This window comes from Prunus dulcis, chromosome 7, assembly GCF_902201215.1.
Source record: "Prunus dulcis chromosome 7, ALMONDv2, whole genome shotgun sequence".
Lineage (NCBI taxonomy): Eukaryota > Viridiplantae > Streptophyta > Magnoliopsida > Rosales > Rosaceae > Prunus > Prunus dulcis.
In genome coordinates this window covers 17,245,177-17,262,762 of record NC_047656.1, presented here as the reverse complement: position 1 = coordinate 17,262,762, position 17,586 = coordinate 17,245,177, and the positions used below count along the sequence as shown (strand labels likewise).

Sequence of the window (17,586 nt, the reverse complement as noted above, 5' to 3'; positions counted from 1 at the left end):
AAATTAAATATATAGATTATACATATTTTTTTCTTAGAAAACCACACTGGGCTACAACCCACTGTAGCCCTTCGTGTGGTTCCGCCCTTGCTCTCGAGTGTGCAGAGGCAAATCAAGGTAAATATATAGGTTTATAATTCCCATCACCTTTCATGTACTTGTTTGATTTTCAGGTCAAATTTTAAATATGTTTTCCTGTTCTGGATTGTTAGCTTTCTTGTGTTTTTTTTTTTTTTTTTTTGGGCATGCTAACCAATTAATCTTCAGAGATGATGAGCCCTGGAAAAATTTGGTAAAAGAGAATTGTAATGAAAGTAAGATAAAATGGAAAAAAAGAGAGGGTAAATTTCACTTTACTACCCTGAAGTTGATCAATGTTCAGACTTTACTACACGAAGTGTCTCACTTTCACACCCAAAGTTTCATTTCACTACAGTTTCATACCTACCGTCAGTCTTTCCGATAACAACTCTGTTAACTATTGAGGTGGCAGTAAATTGGCCACGTGGACCACTTAAACTATGTCAAAGTGAACTCAATTAAGGTGGTTATGACTACACTTTGACTGGACATGTTTTCAACACATGAATAGAATAGAATTCCACAACATCATATTTGTAAAGATGGAATTGAATTTGATCACAACACTAAGATAAAAGCTGATGTGGTTTTTGCAACTGGTTATGATGGTAATAAAAAAGTTAAGTCCATCTTACCAGAGCCTTTCCGCAGCTTGTTGGAATACCCTTCTGGTTTCACAACCTTTTACAGGTACTGGTTTTCTAAGATTTCCAGAAATTACCTAGTGTTAGAAATGTTAAAAGTGAAGAATAAAACTGTTGAATGTTTCTTCTGCGGGGCACAATTCATCCTTTGATCCCAAACATGGCTTTCGTGGGTTATCTCGAGAGTGTTTCGAACCTTCACTCTTCGGAACTGCGCAGCATATGGCTGGCTAGGCTGCTGGATAACAGATTTAAGCTCCCAAGTGTGGAGCAAATGCTTGAGCAAACAAGGAAAGAAATGGAAGTCTCGAAGAAAACAACCAGGTTCTACAAGAGGCATTGCATTTCTACTTTTAGCATCAACCACAGTGATGAAATTTCTGAGGAGATGGGGTGGACATCTTGGAGGAAGAATACTTGGTTGGCGGAAGCATTTAGCCCCTATGGCAGTGAAGACTATCTGAAGAAACAATGAACCTATACTTTGCAATAACATCCTAAATTCATAATTGACAGGTTCTTTACACCAGAACTCAAAATAAAGAACACCTACTTGCAGGACAAATTACCAATGTGTCATGTTCTATTTTATCTCAATAAAGAATTTTTCCATTGTTTACTTCTGAAATTCCCAAAATTATGATGTGAAAATATTGCAGAAGGGCAACAAGGCAGGGGATAAGAAACATAAACATGAGCTGATTGCAGAGTTTATCAACTAATTAACATAAGCAAAATACCCTCATGATCCACCATTTACAATAACATTAACAATCTCAAAGACATTACATCACTTAGAACGAAATTATTGCCATCTAGGTCATGCTGTATAATAGCCATTGGATATTCCACAAAAATTTCGACTTGAAATTTGCTTTCATAGGGCAGAAAACAACTGCCCTTTCACTTGGGACAAGTACAAACATGGCCAGCAGCATTAGTAATTATAACTGGCTTTCGAATTATACAAAAATAACTACTTGCTGACCCTGTTTTGTGGAGATATAATGGACATAGGGATGAAAAAACAAAGCAGCTAAAAACAGGATAACTTTAAAGGCTTTGAAGGAATTTGAGAGTTTCATCAATATGCTTCTCAGGTTGGAACTGGTTGTTGTAGATGAGTTGAACAACCCCATTCTTGTCCAGAACATAAGTCTGTCTTCCAGGCAATGTCCCAAACAGATCGGATGGCACTCCCCATTCTTTCCTCACCTTATTACCCTCGTCGCTAAGTAATGTGTATGGAAGTTTGTATTTCTTTGCAAAAGCCTACATAAATCAAAAACTTCATAATCAACTTCAAGCATGAGTTGCAATGGTTATGCATTTAAAACCATACTCAAATAAACTAAAGGTACTGTAGATATGATGAGTCTCATACTTTCTCAAAAATATAATAATCTTAACTGAATGAACTCACAATTCATTTAGACGCAAACAAACCTTAGTTATCATCTAGCAATGCTCAAGCCAGTAGAATATCTACTAAACCCAATTCTGCTGCAATTACTGCAGCATATGTCCTCCAAACAACCAAGCCAATTTACCAAAGTAGTTAAAGCTGTTCCATACTAGAAACTGTTCACATTACCTTGTGTGATGATGGGTCGTCACCACTAATTCCGACGACCTGGGCTCCAGCCTTTTTAAACTTCTCATAAGAATCTCTGAAAGCACAAGCCTAAGGGAGTATCAATTTGTCAGTGTCTGCACTAACTAAATATACAGTCTTTATCTGGTGTTGTCAGCTCAAATGTGAATTGCATATCATAACAAATTAAAGGTTACAGCAAAAATTGTTGGAGAAAATCAATATAGGATACGCTGACTGAAAAGATAACCAAGCTTCTCAGTAAGGAAATGAACACTTCAGGCTGCCCCTAACAATAAACTAAAAGGAGAATTAGAAAATGCAACAATGTCATTATGTTTAAACCTGTTTGGTGCACCCTGGGGTCTCATCAGCAGGGTAGAAATAGAGAACCACAGGCTTTCCTTTGAACTTGGAGAGACTCACAGTTTTTCCATCCTGATCTTTCAATGTGAAGGCTGGTGGAACCTTACCCTTGTCGACCTGTCAAGAAACATATAATCATAATCAATCAACAAAGAAGTAGCCATAGCCCACAAAACACTCAACATATCAGAAAATGTGAATTAAGCAATGTACTTTAGCAGCACAAATAAACATCTTTCCAGAAGAAGAAGAAAAAGGGATTGGCAAAGAGGAGGAATTGGAGAGCTTGAGGCCATAAAATTGAGAATGTGATGAACTTGAGACAATTGGGAGGCTTTTCGAAGATGGGTTGTTTCTAGGAGTTTGAGTGGGGAGCACAGAAGGGAAGTGGTGCTTAGGAAGAGAAAGGGAAGCCATTAGATGCAAGTTTAGAACCAGAGAGATATATCAAGTGTGTCCTAAACTTGTGCTTTGAAACTTTGTTTTTGTTGTTAATTTGCTTACATCTGTTTGAGGAAGATAAGGGAGGGAGAGAGAGGGAGAGTGTTGCGAGTGTTTTGGGTGTTGGGGAGAAAATGGGGATAGATTGGCTTTTCAGCGTGGACGATTTCTGACCCCAACCTTCTATTACTAGTTCTACTTCTAGTTCTACGTCGACCAGCCAAAGAGTACAAATTTGCTAAATACAGTAAAGTAACAAATAAAAGCACAAAACGACTACAAATAGATGAAATAGAAAATAGTCAGTAGGGTAAAACTTTTGCACTCGTGATTGAGTTTAAACTTTAAACCAAAGCTCCTAGGAAATTAATACATGTATAATAATAATAATAAATTAATAAAGTAAATACATATGTGGCTACTTAACTGGACCAAGCCCAAGTGGCTGGGCCCAAGCCAGTTTTGTTTTGGGCCTTGAGCCTCCTGTGAAAATTTGGAGGGGAGGTGAACAAATTTGACATCTTCAAGAGAACAAAGCGTGCTCAATTCAGTGCTCTAAATCTGAATCGGGCATTGAGGAGGCAGTGTTGAACCCGGCGAGTCAAAATCAGTAATAAACCCGAAACCCCTCAAAACTCATATCTTCAAGAATGGAATGCATAATGAATGTTGTTTCTGTATTGTGAACCGAATAAGGTGTTCTGGGTTTTAGGGTTCTCTGCGTTGTCTCTGAAAACATTGAGTTATGGAGGGTTTGCAGAAGTTGCTTGGCAAAGTCTCAAAAGACCCACCAAAATTGGGCAACTCTTCGTCTTCGTCCTCGTCTTCATTTGACACTCACAGTGCCGGTGAAGGTCTAGCTGCCGCTTTGTCTTCTTCTGATCAGTCTCGTATTCTATTCAACAGACCTGCCAGGTACCTCTGCATACCAATCTCTCTTCTCCTTCCTTTTACTTGTTCTGCTTAGCCCCCTTTACAGTTTCATTTCATTAGGGTTGCGTTTGTAATGGTCTCTGTGAAACCATGAAGGGATTTATTTGCAACCAACAAATGTGCTCTCCAAATGGAGAAATGGGATTTTCCGAAAATTGGTTTGGTGTTTTTGAAGCTGTGAATTGCATGGATGCCTTCTAACTAAGTTTTGGCAATTGTTTTTAGAGGAGTTGAGGTTGATGCTTTTTGGATATAAAATGTTTTGACAAACAACATGCAGTAAATGTTCTAAATTACAACAAAAGAAAAAAAAAAGAAAGAGAAATTTATGAAGGCTCGTTGGATGTTGTCTTTGTTTTCCTCTTCTTCTTCTTACACTAAACTGGCAACATTCCCATGTCTACTTACAGGCAAGTAGTATCACTGTGGACGTGTTCAAAGCTTTGTACACTTTGCTTTGTTGCTGGAATTGTTGTTGGATATACACTGAAGCGACGTGTCCGAAGCTGGGCTTCCAGACTACTCAAGAGAATCAAAGATGAATGATTGCAGCCGGATCTCTTTGTATTAATCTGCTTAATATATCATCGTCCATAGATAAATGATTCTGCAACAATAGTTTTTTGCTCTCGAAAGGGTGCAATTTTGAGAAGTTATCAGCTGGAAAGGTATCATTTTTTGTTGGAACTTTGTATTGTATTGGACGACATTTCTACGTATATGACAAACAATTGCATTTACATCTTTCTGAGCTACGATCATTATACAGATATAATTATTTTCCTGTATCGATAATCAAAATGAGTAGAAAAGAATGGCTGCTTGGTCTTTTGATGATGGTTCTCTAGTTTTAAAAATACTCCTTGTGGAACTCAAAACGTGTGGATGTCTTGTGACTGAGCTCGTGTGATAGCACCTTCAGCTCCTTTGCCAACATTGGCATCCCACAGTAGAATACCCCTGCAAATTAACTGGTTATTCTGATTTCTGTGTTTCCTGTTTCATTATTTTAGCAGATATGATTTTGATTCGTAAAAGCAAGAAACACGAACTCATGCAAACTTGTGTCGGTTATGTTTTTGACAATTTAGTTTTGGTAGAATATATTTACCTACTGTAGAATATGGATGCTTGGAAGCTATCTTGGTAAACACTTCTTTCCAATTTGGTCTTGCGAAGTGAGTTCTTACCTGCATCGCATCAATATAGGAAGGGTCATTAATTGCTTAAGAACATAATTGCTTTGTCAACTGAAAACGGTGATGAAAGATCATACTCGGGTGCCAGATAGGATGTCGACACCATGTTTGGCATGGTTGAGAGCTTGGACCATTGTGATTAGAGTTGACCTTGCGTCACCCTCTTCGTAGACACTCGTAAGGTAGTTGTGCAGTTCAATCTGACCCTGCAACAAACAAGAAGAGCATAACGAAGTCACTTAGCAGATCATCCCAGACGAATATAATTATAATGTAAAATGATTAACAGTATAATGTAAAATGATTAACAGTCAAGGTTTACTTTCTGATCCATTTCTGCAATCTCATCCATGACTCCTTTAAACCACTCAAAAGAGCCAGGCTCTCTGGTAACCCAATAGAAGTGAGCATTTGTATTCCTCTGTGGTTTCTTCTTGTCCCCGGGTGTCAAACTTGAAGATGTAAAACTGTTCTGGCTGTCTTCTGATCTACTAGTTTCTGTATTTGAATTCTAGGTCATGAATGCATTATACCTTAGTACCCCAGAAGAGAGAAATTGATAAAATTTCCGAAATATTGTGTTTAGAAAGAGTATGAATTGTACCATTTGTTCTTCTGCTGTTTTCGTGCTGTTAAGTAGATCTCGAAGGATGCTTATAAAAGGGGTAGCTCCAATCCCAAGTCCGACGAGGAGCAAGACGTCATAGTTCCGGTATTCCTGTGCTGGTGCCCCATATGGACCGTCTACAAACAATCTGGGTTGGCTGCATTGATGTTCATCTACTACATTAATGTTCCCATACATACGCTGAACCTAAATCTCAGAAGGTAAAATTGCTTAGGTTATATACCCTCTCTGATCCAGATTTCCTATATGAACAAGTCTAGCTTGATGATCAACAGATGTTGAATCATCTCCCTCAGCAATGACTCGCTTCAATTCTTTAGTCCAGTCGCCTACTGTTCGGATGTGAACACTGAGGTGATCATCTCCTGGTGCTGAGGTAATGGAAAATGGGTGCCTGAAATTTATAAACAAATGGTTCAGTAATTAGTGCATGATAACATTTTCCTCAAAATGGTTCAGTATGATGAATTTAGTGGAAATCACACTCACCATTCAAATGGGGAGATTGTTGGGCATTGCAGAAATATGTATTGTCCACTTTTGTACTTAAACCCAGGCGGTTTGGACATGATTAAGCTAATGACATTTCCCGGTAGGACCAAAACCTGTTTAAGACACTCGGATAGCAATAATCTCTTGTTAATTTTTTCAACTGCAAACAACTCAAAGCATAAACAAATAGATTTGAGTAAAACACTAAAATAGCTTACCTTTAGTATCTTAACTGAATAATGCTGTGATCTGCATGTTCGCACACTGCGTTCTGCTATATAGAGCAACAACGGAACAGAGATGTACATCCATGTCTGCAAAGTAGAAAGGCATCAATAATTTCTGAGTCATAAAGTAAATCTTGTTTTGTAATTTTTACTGTCAAATTTCGTACCGTTTTCTCGTACCACTTGTGGGCCAAATACAAGCAGCTTCCATGGATGAGGAGCAAAACGTAGACCAGACCTAGCAGATGATGAGAATACCAGAACGCATTAAATCCAGTCAACTTGTTGAAGGGCGCAGGAAGCCTCACCATGTTCCTCCGAAACCGACGTGCTGCTAGTGTGAATGAGATGGCTATTAAAATCACCATTAAAATTCCAGTCACGCCCTCAGCTCCAGTGAGCAGGAATTTGTAGGTTGGCTTTGTGCCATGGAAATCAGAGGAAAGTGGGGCAAATTTTTCTGGAGATGAGTTTACCAGGCGAGGAAAATCGCATGTCAGATGGTTCCCGGCATGAACGATTATCCCAACGGCTATAGCAAATGCAATTATCTGCAGCACAATAAGGAAAACAAAATGTCAAATATTTTTGTGACTTGAATGAAAAACAATTGGGAAGTTCATGCACCCTTTTCAGTGTTGATTTTCACATTGTCACGTATACATTACCTTGTGGAAGTTAATGTTGTCATCAAATGGGATGAAGGACCTAGCCCTGGTGGACCGGAGCCACGTCAGCGTGTTTCGACAGACCGGTAGGAGGATGAGAGCCATGTTGAGCTTGAGAGTCTCTCCAGCCCCTTTGGCCACGGGCAAGCAATAGCGCATGACCTGAAATGCTGCCCTGTTTTTTCTGTACTGGTAGAATTTCCAGGCAAAGAGAGAAGCCATAGCAATAACCCACAACAGTATAATCCAACCCCTCTGCCAATTCTCCAGCATGAAACACTGAAGCGAACGGCTCAGTCTACGAAACAGGTTCTTGGGCATAAAGGAGCTCAGGTTCTGGCTCCAAGCCACACTTGCTGTGCTCAGTGGCCTGCTATAGTTTATGTAGACGTCTCTTTGTAGAAGCAGTGCTTCCAATTGCCATAACTGATTAAAGGGCAAAAGTACATTAAGAGACACTAATTGACTGATCAAGACCCAGAATTAAGACTAATGACTTGTTTTAATTTACCTCAATGTAACCGAGGTTTTCAGGGTCGAGTTCTTCCATTATTAAGGAAGCATATTCTTCAGCTTGTTCTTTGAGCTTAGATAGCTTGTTTGCAGAAGCACTGAGCATTATAAGCTGTGACAATTGAATGAAAGCAGCATTTATTTGTCTTTGTGAAGAATAAACAACTTGTTAAAAAAGCAGTATTAGATGGGATTTTATTAGTTTCCCTCAGTCAACAATTTTTATTTTTTTACCTCTTGCACTCCTGCCCTTGTGATTCTTCCATCTTCATTGCTATCGGCCCTGAAAATATTCCAAATTTGAAAATATTAATAGGAAAATAATAACTTTTTCTTAAAGCAGCAAAATCACAACCACAAATGACAAAAGGCAAATGCTAGACGCATTTGAAAAGCATTTAACCTAATTTTTTAGAGGTGTTTATGGAAAGGTAGCTTGAATTAGATAGAGCACAAACAAGACACAACATAAGCTTGTAACCCATGGGCCAAAATTCATCACTTTTGGTCAACTAAACACAAAAACACACACAAAAACAATGCGCAACTGCAAAGGCAAAACCCACCCAACCCGAACACCCCAAAATAGACTAGAGCTAAACCATCCACTTGATTTGTTTTTGTTGAGTGCATAAATCTCTGTGCGTTTACTTTTACCTATTTAATTTAATGTACCCACAGTAATTTTAAAAAAAATTTAAAAATGAGCTCCACCGTCTGAACCGTCGATTTGTTAGAAACGCAATTACAAGAAACTTAATCAACGGCTGAGATAGAGAGAGACCCACATGTCAAAGAAAATTTGAAGGCGCGCGTCAAAGCTGTTGTCCGAAATTTGCAACCAAAACTCGCGAAGCTCCTCTTTCGTAATTTTGGTGATGTTCTGCCCCCTCCTCCTCGCCAATGCGTCAAATATCCCCACCGCAAACTCCTCCGAGTCCACCATCCCTTCAAAATACGTCAAATTTCCTTTTCAATTTTCTCGGTAACCAAACAGAAAATTTAAGCTCATTGAATTAGTTAAGAGAAACTTACCTATGCATTCACCGAAGTCTGGTCTAGCTAGCAAGCCGTCGTCGGCGAGCGACTCGAACCTCGCCTCCACTTGCTTCCACAGCTCCTCGGCTCCATTTGCGCCGACAGTCGTCCTGCTAATGAATCTTAGCCCGTCGAGAGCTCTCCGCGCGCTCGATCTCTTCCGTTGAAGCTTGGCTTTGAGCCGGCGAGCGTCGCGAGCAGAGAGAGCGAACTCCAGCGACTCGGAATTTGACGCTGTGGTCCTCGAAGACGCCGATCTCAGCCACCCGAACGTCCGCCGAATTCTCCTGGACGTCGCCGACATGCTCCGCTGCAGAATCCCGTCTGCCGCGGACATGTCGTCGGACGCCGGCGCGACGCTGCACAAGACAATCTCGTCGTTGTCGTCGTTGAGCTCTAAAGTCACTTCGACCAAGTCCTGGCTGAGGTCGCTGAGAAACTTAGGCAGCATTGCGCCGCCAACGGACGACGTCGTTTCCTCCGGCTGTTCAAACCGGTGGCCGTTACTGGACCGCTTTGGACTAAACGACGCCGTCACCTTCTCGGTCGTCATTTATTTTGGTAAGTAATTAAAACGATCAGTAGCGTTAAGGTTTGGTTTTGTTGTGTTTGGGGTTAAAGTGCGGTGGGTGTGTAGAGCGAAAAACAAGACATGCGCCTCGCAACCGATTCGTCTCTCTCACTCACGCCATTTCAACTCTTTTGTGTAGTTGAGATTTTGGTCATGAATCAATCAACGAAACCAATTTGTCTCCACTTAAATATCTATTATTGTATTCATAATTTGATGAGATAAATAAATAAATAAATAAAAATAAAAGTTTGGTGGTTTTCTGAAAGAAAAAAGAAAAGAAAAGTACGTACTATACTTAATTTTCATGATACGTACTCCCTCATTTTTGAGTTTGAGATATTTAAGTGGAGATGGGATTTATCATATATAGGAGGAGTTTGGCATCTACAATTTGAGAAGAAACTAAGTTTATGTTCATCAACAACACTAAGTAAGTGTATTTCTGAAGACAAAGCATATAATCTAAACGAAAAGGAAAATTCCCAAAAGACAAAAACCCTAAAAATATATCGTTTTCCACCAACCACACTCTTGAGTCTTGACTTTTACATTTCAACTTTAAGTTATTATTCTAACAATAATTAGATGCTTGTAGTAGTTATTATCAACTTGTGTTGTCGTATTGTTAGACTTTGAGAATTATAAAATATTACAGTAATATGATTACGTGGTATATCTTGTACACGTGTTATAATATGAGCGAATAACATAATTTATTTAACTATATATCAAAGATGAATATGGTGGTGTCTATTTTCAGACAGTTTTATTTGTTGGAATTAATAGTTATTCAAATGTAAATAAAATAGAATTGCAAAGGAGATAGCCAGATAGTTTTTTTTATAGTAAAATAATGATGGAAGAGTGAGTAAGAAACAGCTAATACACGCAGAATTTAAGGTGATTCTTGCCTTCACTGAATAATCACTGAAATCGGAGACTTGTTTTTATCCAATGCTACACTTTAACCTCTTATTTGTAAACTTCTTGTTGAACCGTCAGCCTCAGACTTCCGTCCACAGATTCAACCAAAACATGCATGCATGCCTCTTTTTATTCTATACCTAATCATTTCTTTTGACTAGTTAATACGTACCTATATAACTTAATTAATACATATCTTACAAGTATCCGTAATTGATAAATTCTATCTATATCCGGTTTGGTGTTATGTTGAAGTAAGAAATGAAAGGTAGATCGGAGTTGAAGGATTTTTCATTCTTCTAAGTACTTGTAGGTTGGAGAGTCATGACCACCGGAGACTTGTATGTGGCTCCGTCATTTGCCGAGATTGTTGAGTTTCATTTTCAGCATTACGATATGACTCTTTTTTCTCGGAATGCATTAATTTGTACTCTCGTTGAATTTGTTGCTTGAAAAAGACCCTATTTGAGAAGATGCTTGAATTGTATATACTCTTTGATTCTCTGAACTAAAACTCTTAGCTATATGGATCTAATGATTCTTTTGGAACGTTGAAAGTTAAATTGTGGGTGTCTGCTGTCGGATCTAATTAGAGCATATAGCTTCAAGTTGAATATGTTAACATTCCCTTAGATTTTGAACAAGTGATTTCAGAATCACGTCACATTCAATTCAGGTGCCTCTTCAAAATTCGAAACTATCAATTTCACACTAGCCTATATATATTAACTAGATTAATAGTTGTTGTGATGCCTCGATCATGTTCAAACAAAAACTATTTTGTTCAATTAATTTAGATTAGAGTATGTATATGGAGATCGAATATAGCTAACAAACTAAATACTTTACCATTAATTCATTGACTTTGTTATTGATTTTTGTTAATACTATTCTTTATTTTCTTGTATATGTGGCGGGATATATGATAAGAGAATAACAAATATATAATATTGCTTTTAAAAAATATGTGTGGAGAAACCACATATATGGCAGAACACCATGCACACAACACGAACTAGCTAGCTTGTTAGGAATGTAAAATACATATGTTGGTACTTTTATTTATTTATGAGGAAAAACGATAGTCTAAATTACAGAGAATAAGTTTTTTTATATATTTAATTTGTAAATTAAATTTTTTTTTCATTGTGTTAGACCTTGTTAGCAATATATATATGTTGGTGCTCTTAAATAATATATATAAAAGAGGGCAGAAATAGAATAATCTTGACTTAACGTCGTGTATATTTTTTTTGTTTGATATGATTCTCTTATCTTATTGCTAAGTCTTGTTATTAAAAGGGTTCGTGTCTTCCACTCCTGCCGCCCATGAGGCAGCTCCTCCTTCCTACCACTTACACTTCACATCAAGATAGAGATTGGTGATTTGGTGGTGCCCTTCAAGAAATTAATAAACGCACCAAAATCATGTGAAACAGATTTGATATTTACCTAATTTAATCCATATATGTTGCTTAATGTAAGTTTAATTATATATGTAAGTGAACAAGTGGTCAAATTGAAATTTACATTACATCTATAACGTGGTTGCCATCTAATTATTAGTTAAGATCTTAAGACATCATTAGCTAGCCTAACATGAATATCGTACAGTATGCTAGCTGAGCTCGTAGTACTGCAAGCTTGCAAATTAAGAAAGACAAGACAAGACAAGCTCTCGTTTGTTGCGGTGGAAGTTGACCATATTGTCTTCACATACACTGTTCTCTGAGGTGTCTTTTGGGAATGTTTTTATAAGAAGTACTGAGATTAGTGCTTTTGCTAGAAGTGTTTTTATTAGAATGACTTTCAAATTATTAAAGATCCAAGTGCGTTAAGAAAAAAATAAACATATATTTGAGAGTGCTATTCTAGAAAATATTTTTATGATTGAGAAATAGTTTTAAGTTTTTTTATTAAACGTTTGTCAAAAAGTACTGAGTTATTTCTAGATGCATTCCTAAACATACCCTAAGCCGATATTTAGATTGAGCCACAAATAAATAGAAGGGATTCTCTGGGGGAACATTTTCAGATAAAGTTAGGTAACGAATGACATTATGAAATTGCTTAGGTCGAACTTAATTTGCATGTCACTCCTCAGCCGTTGCTTGATTTGTCATAATTTCATGTCATCCAAAACTTTTGCATGCTATCTATATATCTCATCTGAAAGCCATAGCTCACGGGCACCACAAACAGATGCCACAAATTTTTTTTAATGAGAGAAGCAACTCAACCAACTCATTGACTTTAAAATTTTTGATTAAAGATGCATCGAGAGCTTTCAAGTACAAAATTTTCTCGTCAATGTTAGGACATCAAATTGTAAAAATTCGGACAGTTTGTACTCTTATTAACTTTTTGCTGTAATATGAAAAGTATAATTTCCATTATGACCTAGCTTGTACTCTCTCTCTCTCTCTCTCTCTCTCGTACTGCAAATATTGTACTAATAAGCAACGAAAAAAGAGAGATTTCTTGGGAAGCATTTTGGTAAATTAGGTAGACCCTATCAATCAACTAGAAAGAAATTAAAAGGGCATGTATGTCTTAAGGTGGACATTTTGATGGTGATGCATACATAAATGGATGGCTGAGACCTGAGAGAGGCTGTGGCAAAATCTAAGTTCCCAAGCAAGTGTCGTGAAATGACACTGACACAAAATCTATAGGTTGAGTTTAGTAACCTAGTAGTCCACCAAGTCATTTAATCCTTCAAACTCAAGTCACTTCGTGTGAATCGTGTCCTTTCTCATTTCAGGTCATTTTATTTGCAAGTCTCCAATCTCTAAATTGCCTGAAACCTAAGCAAATAATAATAAAGATAAATTATAACCAGGAACATATAAACCAATATGTATGTAGGAGTTAATTTTCAATCAAATTGTATTTCCTGCAATGAAAACTGAAGGGAAGTTAATTAGGTGAAGCCATGTTCTAGAATTATAGATGAGGATATCCCATGCATAGTAGTAGTACCATTAGACACATTGTTAGCATATAAGTAAATTAGGAGGCTGATGAGCTTTTTGGGCTAACTTGAGATTTGGAGTTGAATATGGTATGAAAATCATTCATCTCAATCTGGCCCAAATCACAACAAAAACTTCCCTAACCACAAAGGCTAATTAGTGTCCCAAGTCCAGCATATCATTTTAAAAAAATTCTCTAAAACGTACGTAAACACATGGTGTTTTTTTTTTTTTTTTTTTTTTTTTTTTTTTCAGGTGAACCCAAATAGAAGTTTAAAAACCACAATTTCTTTAACACTTAAGGCTCATTTGGGAGTAATTCTGTAAAAGTTAAAAGCGCTTTCTGACAACCAAAAGCTCTTCTAACAGTGTTTGGCAGAAAAGTCTAGAAGTACTTCTAGGTTATAGATTTGCTTTCTCGAGAAGCACCTATCATGTGCTTTTCGATTTTTAATGAAAATTTCAACATTTTTATAATAAAAACGCTTATGAGCAGAAATACTTCATAAAGAAGTAGTCTCAAACGAGCCCTTAGATTTTCAACAAGTCCAAAATACTCCATCATTTTTCAATATATTTCATCACGTAGCTTCTACTAACTTGGAAGCTTAACATGTTTTTCCTCTCCATCCTTATCAACAAATATGACGCCTATCCTTGGAAGATAATTCATGTAGTTGAGATGAAAGAGCATAATAATCTCACTCAACCAATGCACGAACATGAAACAAAACAAAAAATATAAGAGGGTCGGTCGAACTTTTGAACCTTTAGACATACATTTTTTATTTAGTAAGCAAATGTAAAGTTTACACATACGAATTGGAAAAAATGTGGGGTGGGTAATCACATGTAGAAAGGGTTTTTGGTGTGATAAAGAAAATAAAAGGGGGTTTTGGCAATAATCATGCATACCTGTTGTTGTTTGTTGTATCACAACTATCCAATCCCATCAACCAACCAACCAAACACCCTTCTCTCTCCGCTAGCTATCGTTCGCTGGTCTTCTTTTCTTTAGAGTTTGTTTTTATACACTTTTTACACTTTTTACACTTTTTAGTAATGTAATGTAATGTGTGGGTGACCAGTTGCTTCAATTCCTCAAATGTTAATGGTCGGTTCTATTTGTCAATGGAGCCCACTCACCAAATGCTTTCTTGCTTAACAAAAGAAAGAAAAAAATACACCTTTTGCAAATTGACCTAAATCGAATCAAATCATCTTAAATTAGTTGATTTCTCTCGTGATATTTGCCAAAACATAATCAAATTAACCGATTATATCGTAATTAATTCAGCTATAATTTTAGACTGAAACCGATCCTGGACTGTGCCCACCCCTCCCCTACAAATTATCGTTTTTTGCAAACATTTGTGTAGTATTGTTAATTTCCATCCCATTTTACTAAAAAGAAAATAAGAAAACAAATAGGATCAGTAATGACTTGGCATGGGACCCAAGTAAGCGGCGCTTGTGCTGTGGAGATTCCTCCTAGCACGTGGACGCAAAACTCAGAAACAAGAAAAGCAAGGCGATGCCATAAATCACACGACACGTAATAAAATTTTGTAAATTCAATCAACGAAGTTCAATCAAAGTCAAAAGCCATGGCTATAAAGATGCTCTGCTTTCTTTTCTTAAGATCTCTTCTCATCCTTCCTCCTCACTCACAAACAACACAACAACAACAACAACAACTATTCATTTCATTTTCCACTTCACCAACATTACAAATATATATATTCATCCATATTTGTATTTGTATTTATCTTTGTTTTTGGGTTTATAGAATTAGAAGAGGCCGTTAGGTTTGTTTGGTTGCCAGGAAAACCGAAAAAACAGAGTCCACCGAAATCGTAGGTGGAGCGAGTGAGAAAGGAAAGTTTTCCTCCGAAAATTGATGGGAACACAGAAGTAGTAAAAAACTCCCAACTTCATTTTCCATTTTCTCTTTGGGATGGGATTTATTGTCAATATTATTAGAAACACTTAGACTTCCTTGAAATTTTTTTTTCTCTCTGTTTGGAGAGCTCGCTCTGTGTATATCCTTCCAAAGCTCCATGGCGTTTCTTCTTCGGGTTTGCAGCTGATATCCTCCCCATCCTCGGGTATTTACAATTCTACATATTGATACATAAATATTTGTATAACACGTATTTTCATGTTTGTTCATATTTGTGTTCATGGATTGAAATTGAATTGTCATTATCTTTAAAAATCTGGTGCATTTTACTTACTTTTTGATGGTTTTGGTGTTTTGGGTTGATGGGTTTTTTTTTTCTGAACCATTATACATGCAAGTTGTGTTGGTAGAGTAATTGGGTTTTCCAGTTGACAGATCTTAATGATATGTATATAGGCAGCATTGATGCATTTGACATGGAACTGAAATTTCCATTCCTATAGAGAGAGACAAATTCCTCTCTCTCCTTTGCTTTAATTTTGTTAGACACCTGTGATTTGACAAAGTGTTTCAAATCTGACTCTTTGTTAGCCCAAAAAGGAAGAATTGAGATGAAGTACTATTGTATTGATTCAAATTTCAGAAGGAAAGAAAAAATATTTTCCCTTACAGAAACATAAAAAATTACCCATGTTGCTATAATCCTAGAAATCAATGAGGAACTGGTTGAAGTTGGGAACTTGGTGGATTTTGGTATGTTTTCTTATAATGATGATGATTTGAATCAATCCTTTCACAGTGCAAGATCTGATGAGACCTTGTTGTCTGGAATCGGACACTGTATTCTGTGTTGGGATTCTTTCAACAATTGTGGTAAACATCGAGCAATGAATGACAATGGTAGCGGCAAGTTGACCGGGATCAGGCAGATTGTCAAGTTCAAAGAAATCCTGCAGAAGTGGCAAGTTGTCACGCTCGGCTCGAGGGCAAACAGCCCCCGAGCCAGCACCCGCTCTGATCGAGGGGAGGGCACTCCTCGTCGTGGGGAGGGCATGCCTCGTCGAGAGGAAGGCGCTTCCCATATAGAGGAGGACACTCCCCGTTCTGATCGAAATCGAGGGGGAATTTCACCGGCAATTAGCAAGAGGCTAACAAATATTATTTGTGATTCGGACGAGGATAACGGCCACAGTCCCGAACCGCCAGCAGATGTTCCCGAAGGGTACTTGGCGGTTTATGTTGGACCGGAGCTTCGGAGGTTCATCATTCCCACTAGCTACCTCAGCCACTCCCTTTTCAAAGTATTGCTGGAGAAGGCTGAGGAGGAATTTGGGTTTGATCATAGTGGCGGGCTCACCATCCCATGTGAGACTGAGACCTTCAAGTACCTCCTGAAGTGCATGGAGAACCATCAGAAAGCTCACCCTGATGAAAGCCCAGGTGAAAATCAATTCATCTTTTTGTATATTGAATTTTAATTCTGAAATAGCCCCTTGATCTGTTTTCCATTTGATAATTGGTTTTGTTGGTGGTTATTGCAGCTGGAAACTGGAAACTCATTCAATGAAGAGTTAGTAATTGTGATGATGTTCTTAGTGGTCCAGGTTTTAGGGCTGATTTTCTGTGTTGTAAAGAGCAGGGTCTCCTTGTATGCAGACATCTTTTTTTATTCTCTTTTTGTTTTTAATTAACAAACAATAGGAGAAGTTGTTTAGTTAGATATTTTGATGCTGTGGTGGTGCCTCCAATTTGGTGATAGAGTGGTGATTATTTTCTCTGATTGAATGTGACCTACATCTGATGTTTGATCAAGTATGAAACACATTTGTCCTCTCCACTAAAATATATGCCAATATTACTTAATTTACTAATTAATATATGGCTGTGATAGACAAATTGTAGAATATTTTCAAGTGATATATATCTCATCCGGATGTTCGCATGTTATTATCGTAGTTTATGTATATACAGTCCTGATCTCTTGGACCCCTGTAGTCCAAGAGATTTATGGTCACTCACCGTTGGATGTAAATTCAACGTTTCACTCATTTATGACTTGAATCGGGTAATAATCATTTATGTCATATTGCATTTATATATATCATTTTGAACCATTTGATTAATATCCAACGGTGGGTGACCACAATCTCTTGGACTCCTGTGGTCCAAGAGATCGGGACTGTATGTATATATACATAGTTGCTTTCAGTCTTTAAGAATGAGAGATCTTCAAGTGTCTGTTGCCCTAAATATTATTATGCAGACATATCTGATTCTTTCTCATTTTGTCAATCTTGGCACATGCATAAGTGTGAAGACCTCCACTTCATGTACTATAATGTTCTCTCTGTCTCAATCTGCCTGCACATGGTTCCAGGATCACAAT

The 17,586-nt window shown here is 37.5% G+C and overlaps 3 protein-coding genes across 3 annotated transcripts; 1 reads left to right on the top strand and 2 right to left on the bottom strand.

The window, feature by feature from the left end:
• Positions 1-1,473: 1,473 nt before the first annotated feature.
• Positions 1,474-3,247, bottom strand: LOC117634604 (peroxiredoxin Q, chloroplastic-like). Its single transcript, XM_034368770.1, has 4 exons — positions 2,899-3,247; positions 2,665-2,802; positions 2,320-2,409; positions 1,474-1,997 (listed from the first exon to the last, which is right to left on the bottom strand). The coding sequence occupies exons 1-4, from the start codon at positions 3,100-3,102 to the stop codon at positions 1,779-1,781; spliced, it is 651 nt and encodes a 216-aa protein (XP_034224661.1). The 5' UTR covers positions 3,103-3,247; the 3' UTR covers positions 1,474-1,778.
• A 1,092-nt stretch (positions 3,248-4,339) lies between these two features.
• Positions 4,340-9,551, bottom strand: LOC117634574 (respiratory burst oxidase homolog protein E). The gene is made up of 14 exons (XM_034368730.1): positions 8,822-9,551; positions 8,575-8,734; positions 8,021-8,069; positions 7,785-7,898; positions 7,274-7,699; positions 6,773-7,156; positions 6,597-6,692; positions 6,376-6,491; positions 6,110-6,280; positions 5,863-6,022; positions 5,581-5,769; positions 5,336-5,464; positions 5,171-5,249; positions 4,340-5,019 (listed from the first exon to the last, which is right to left on the bottom strand). Exons 1-14 carry the CDS (start codon positions 9,375-9,377, stop codon positions 4,910-4,912), a joined length of 2,739 nt encoding a protein of 912 aa, XP_034224621.1. The 5' UTR covers positions 9,378-9,551; the 3' UTR covers positions 4,340-4,909.
• A 5,414-nt stretch (positions 9,552-14,965) lies between these two features.
• LOC117633475 lies at positions 14,966-17,106 on the top strand. Its single transcript, XM_034367098.1, has 3 exons — positions 14,966-15,405; positions 16,000-16,640; positions 16,742-17,106. The coding sequence occupies exons 2-3, from the start codon at positions 16,088-16,090 to the stop codon at positions 16,765-16,767; spliced, it is 579 nt and encodes a 192-aa protein (XP_034222989.1). The 5' UTR covers positions 14,966-15,405; positions 16,000-16,087; the 3' UTR covers positions 16,768-17,106.
• Positions 17,107-17,586: the final 480 nt, after the last annotated feature.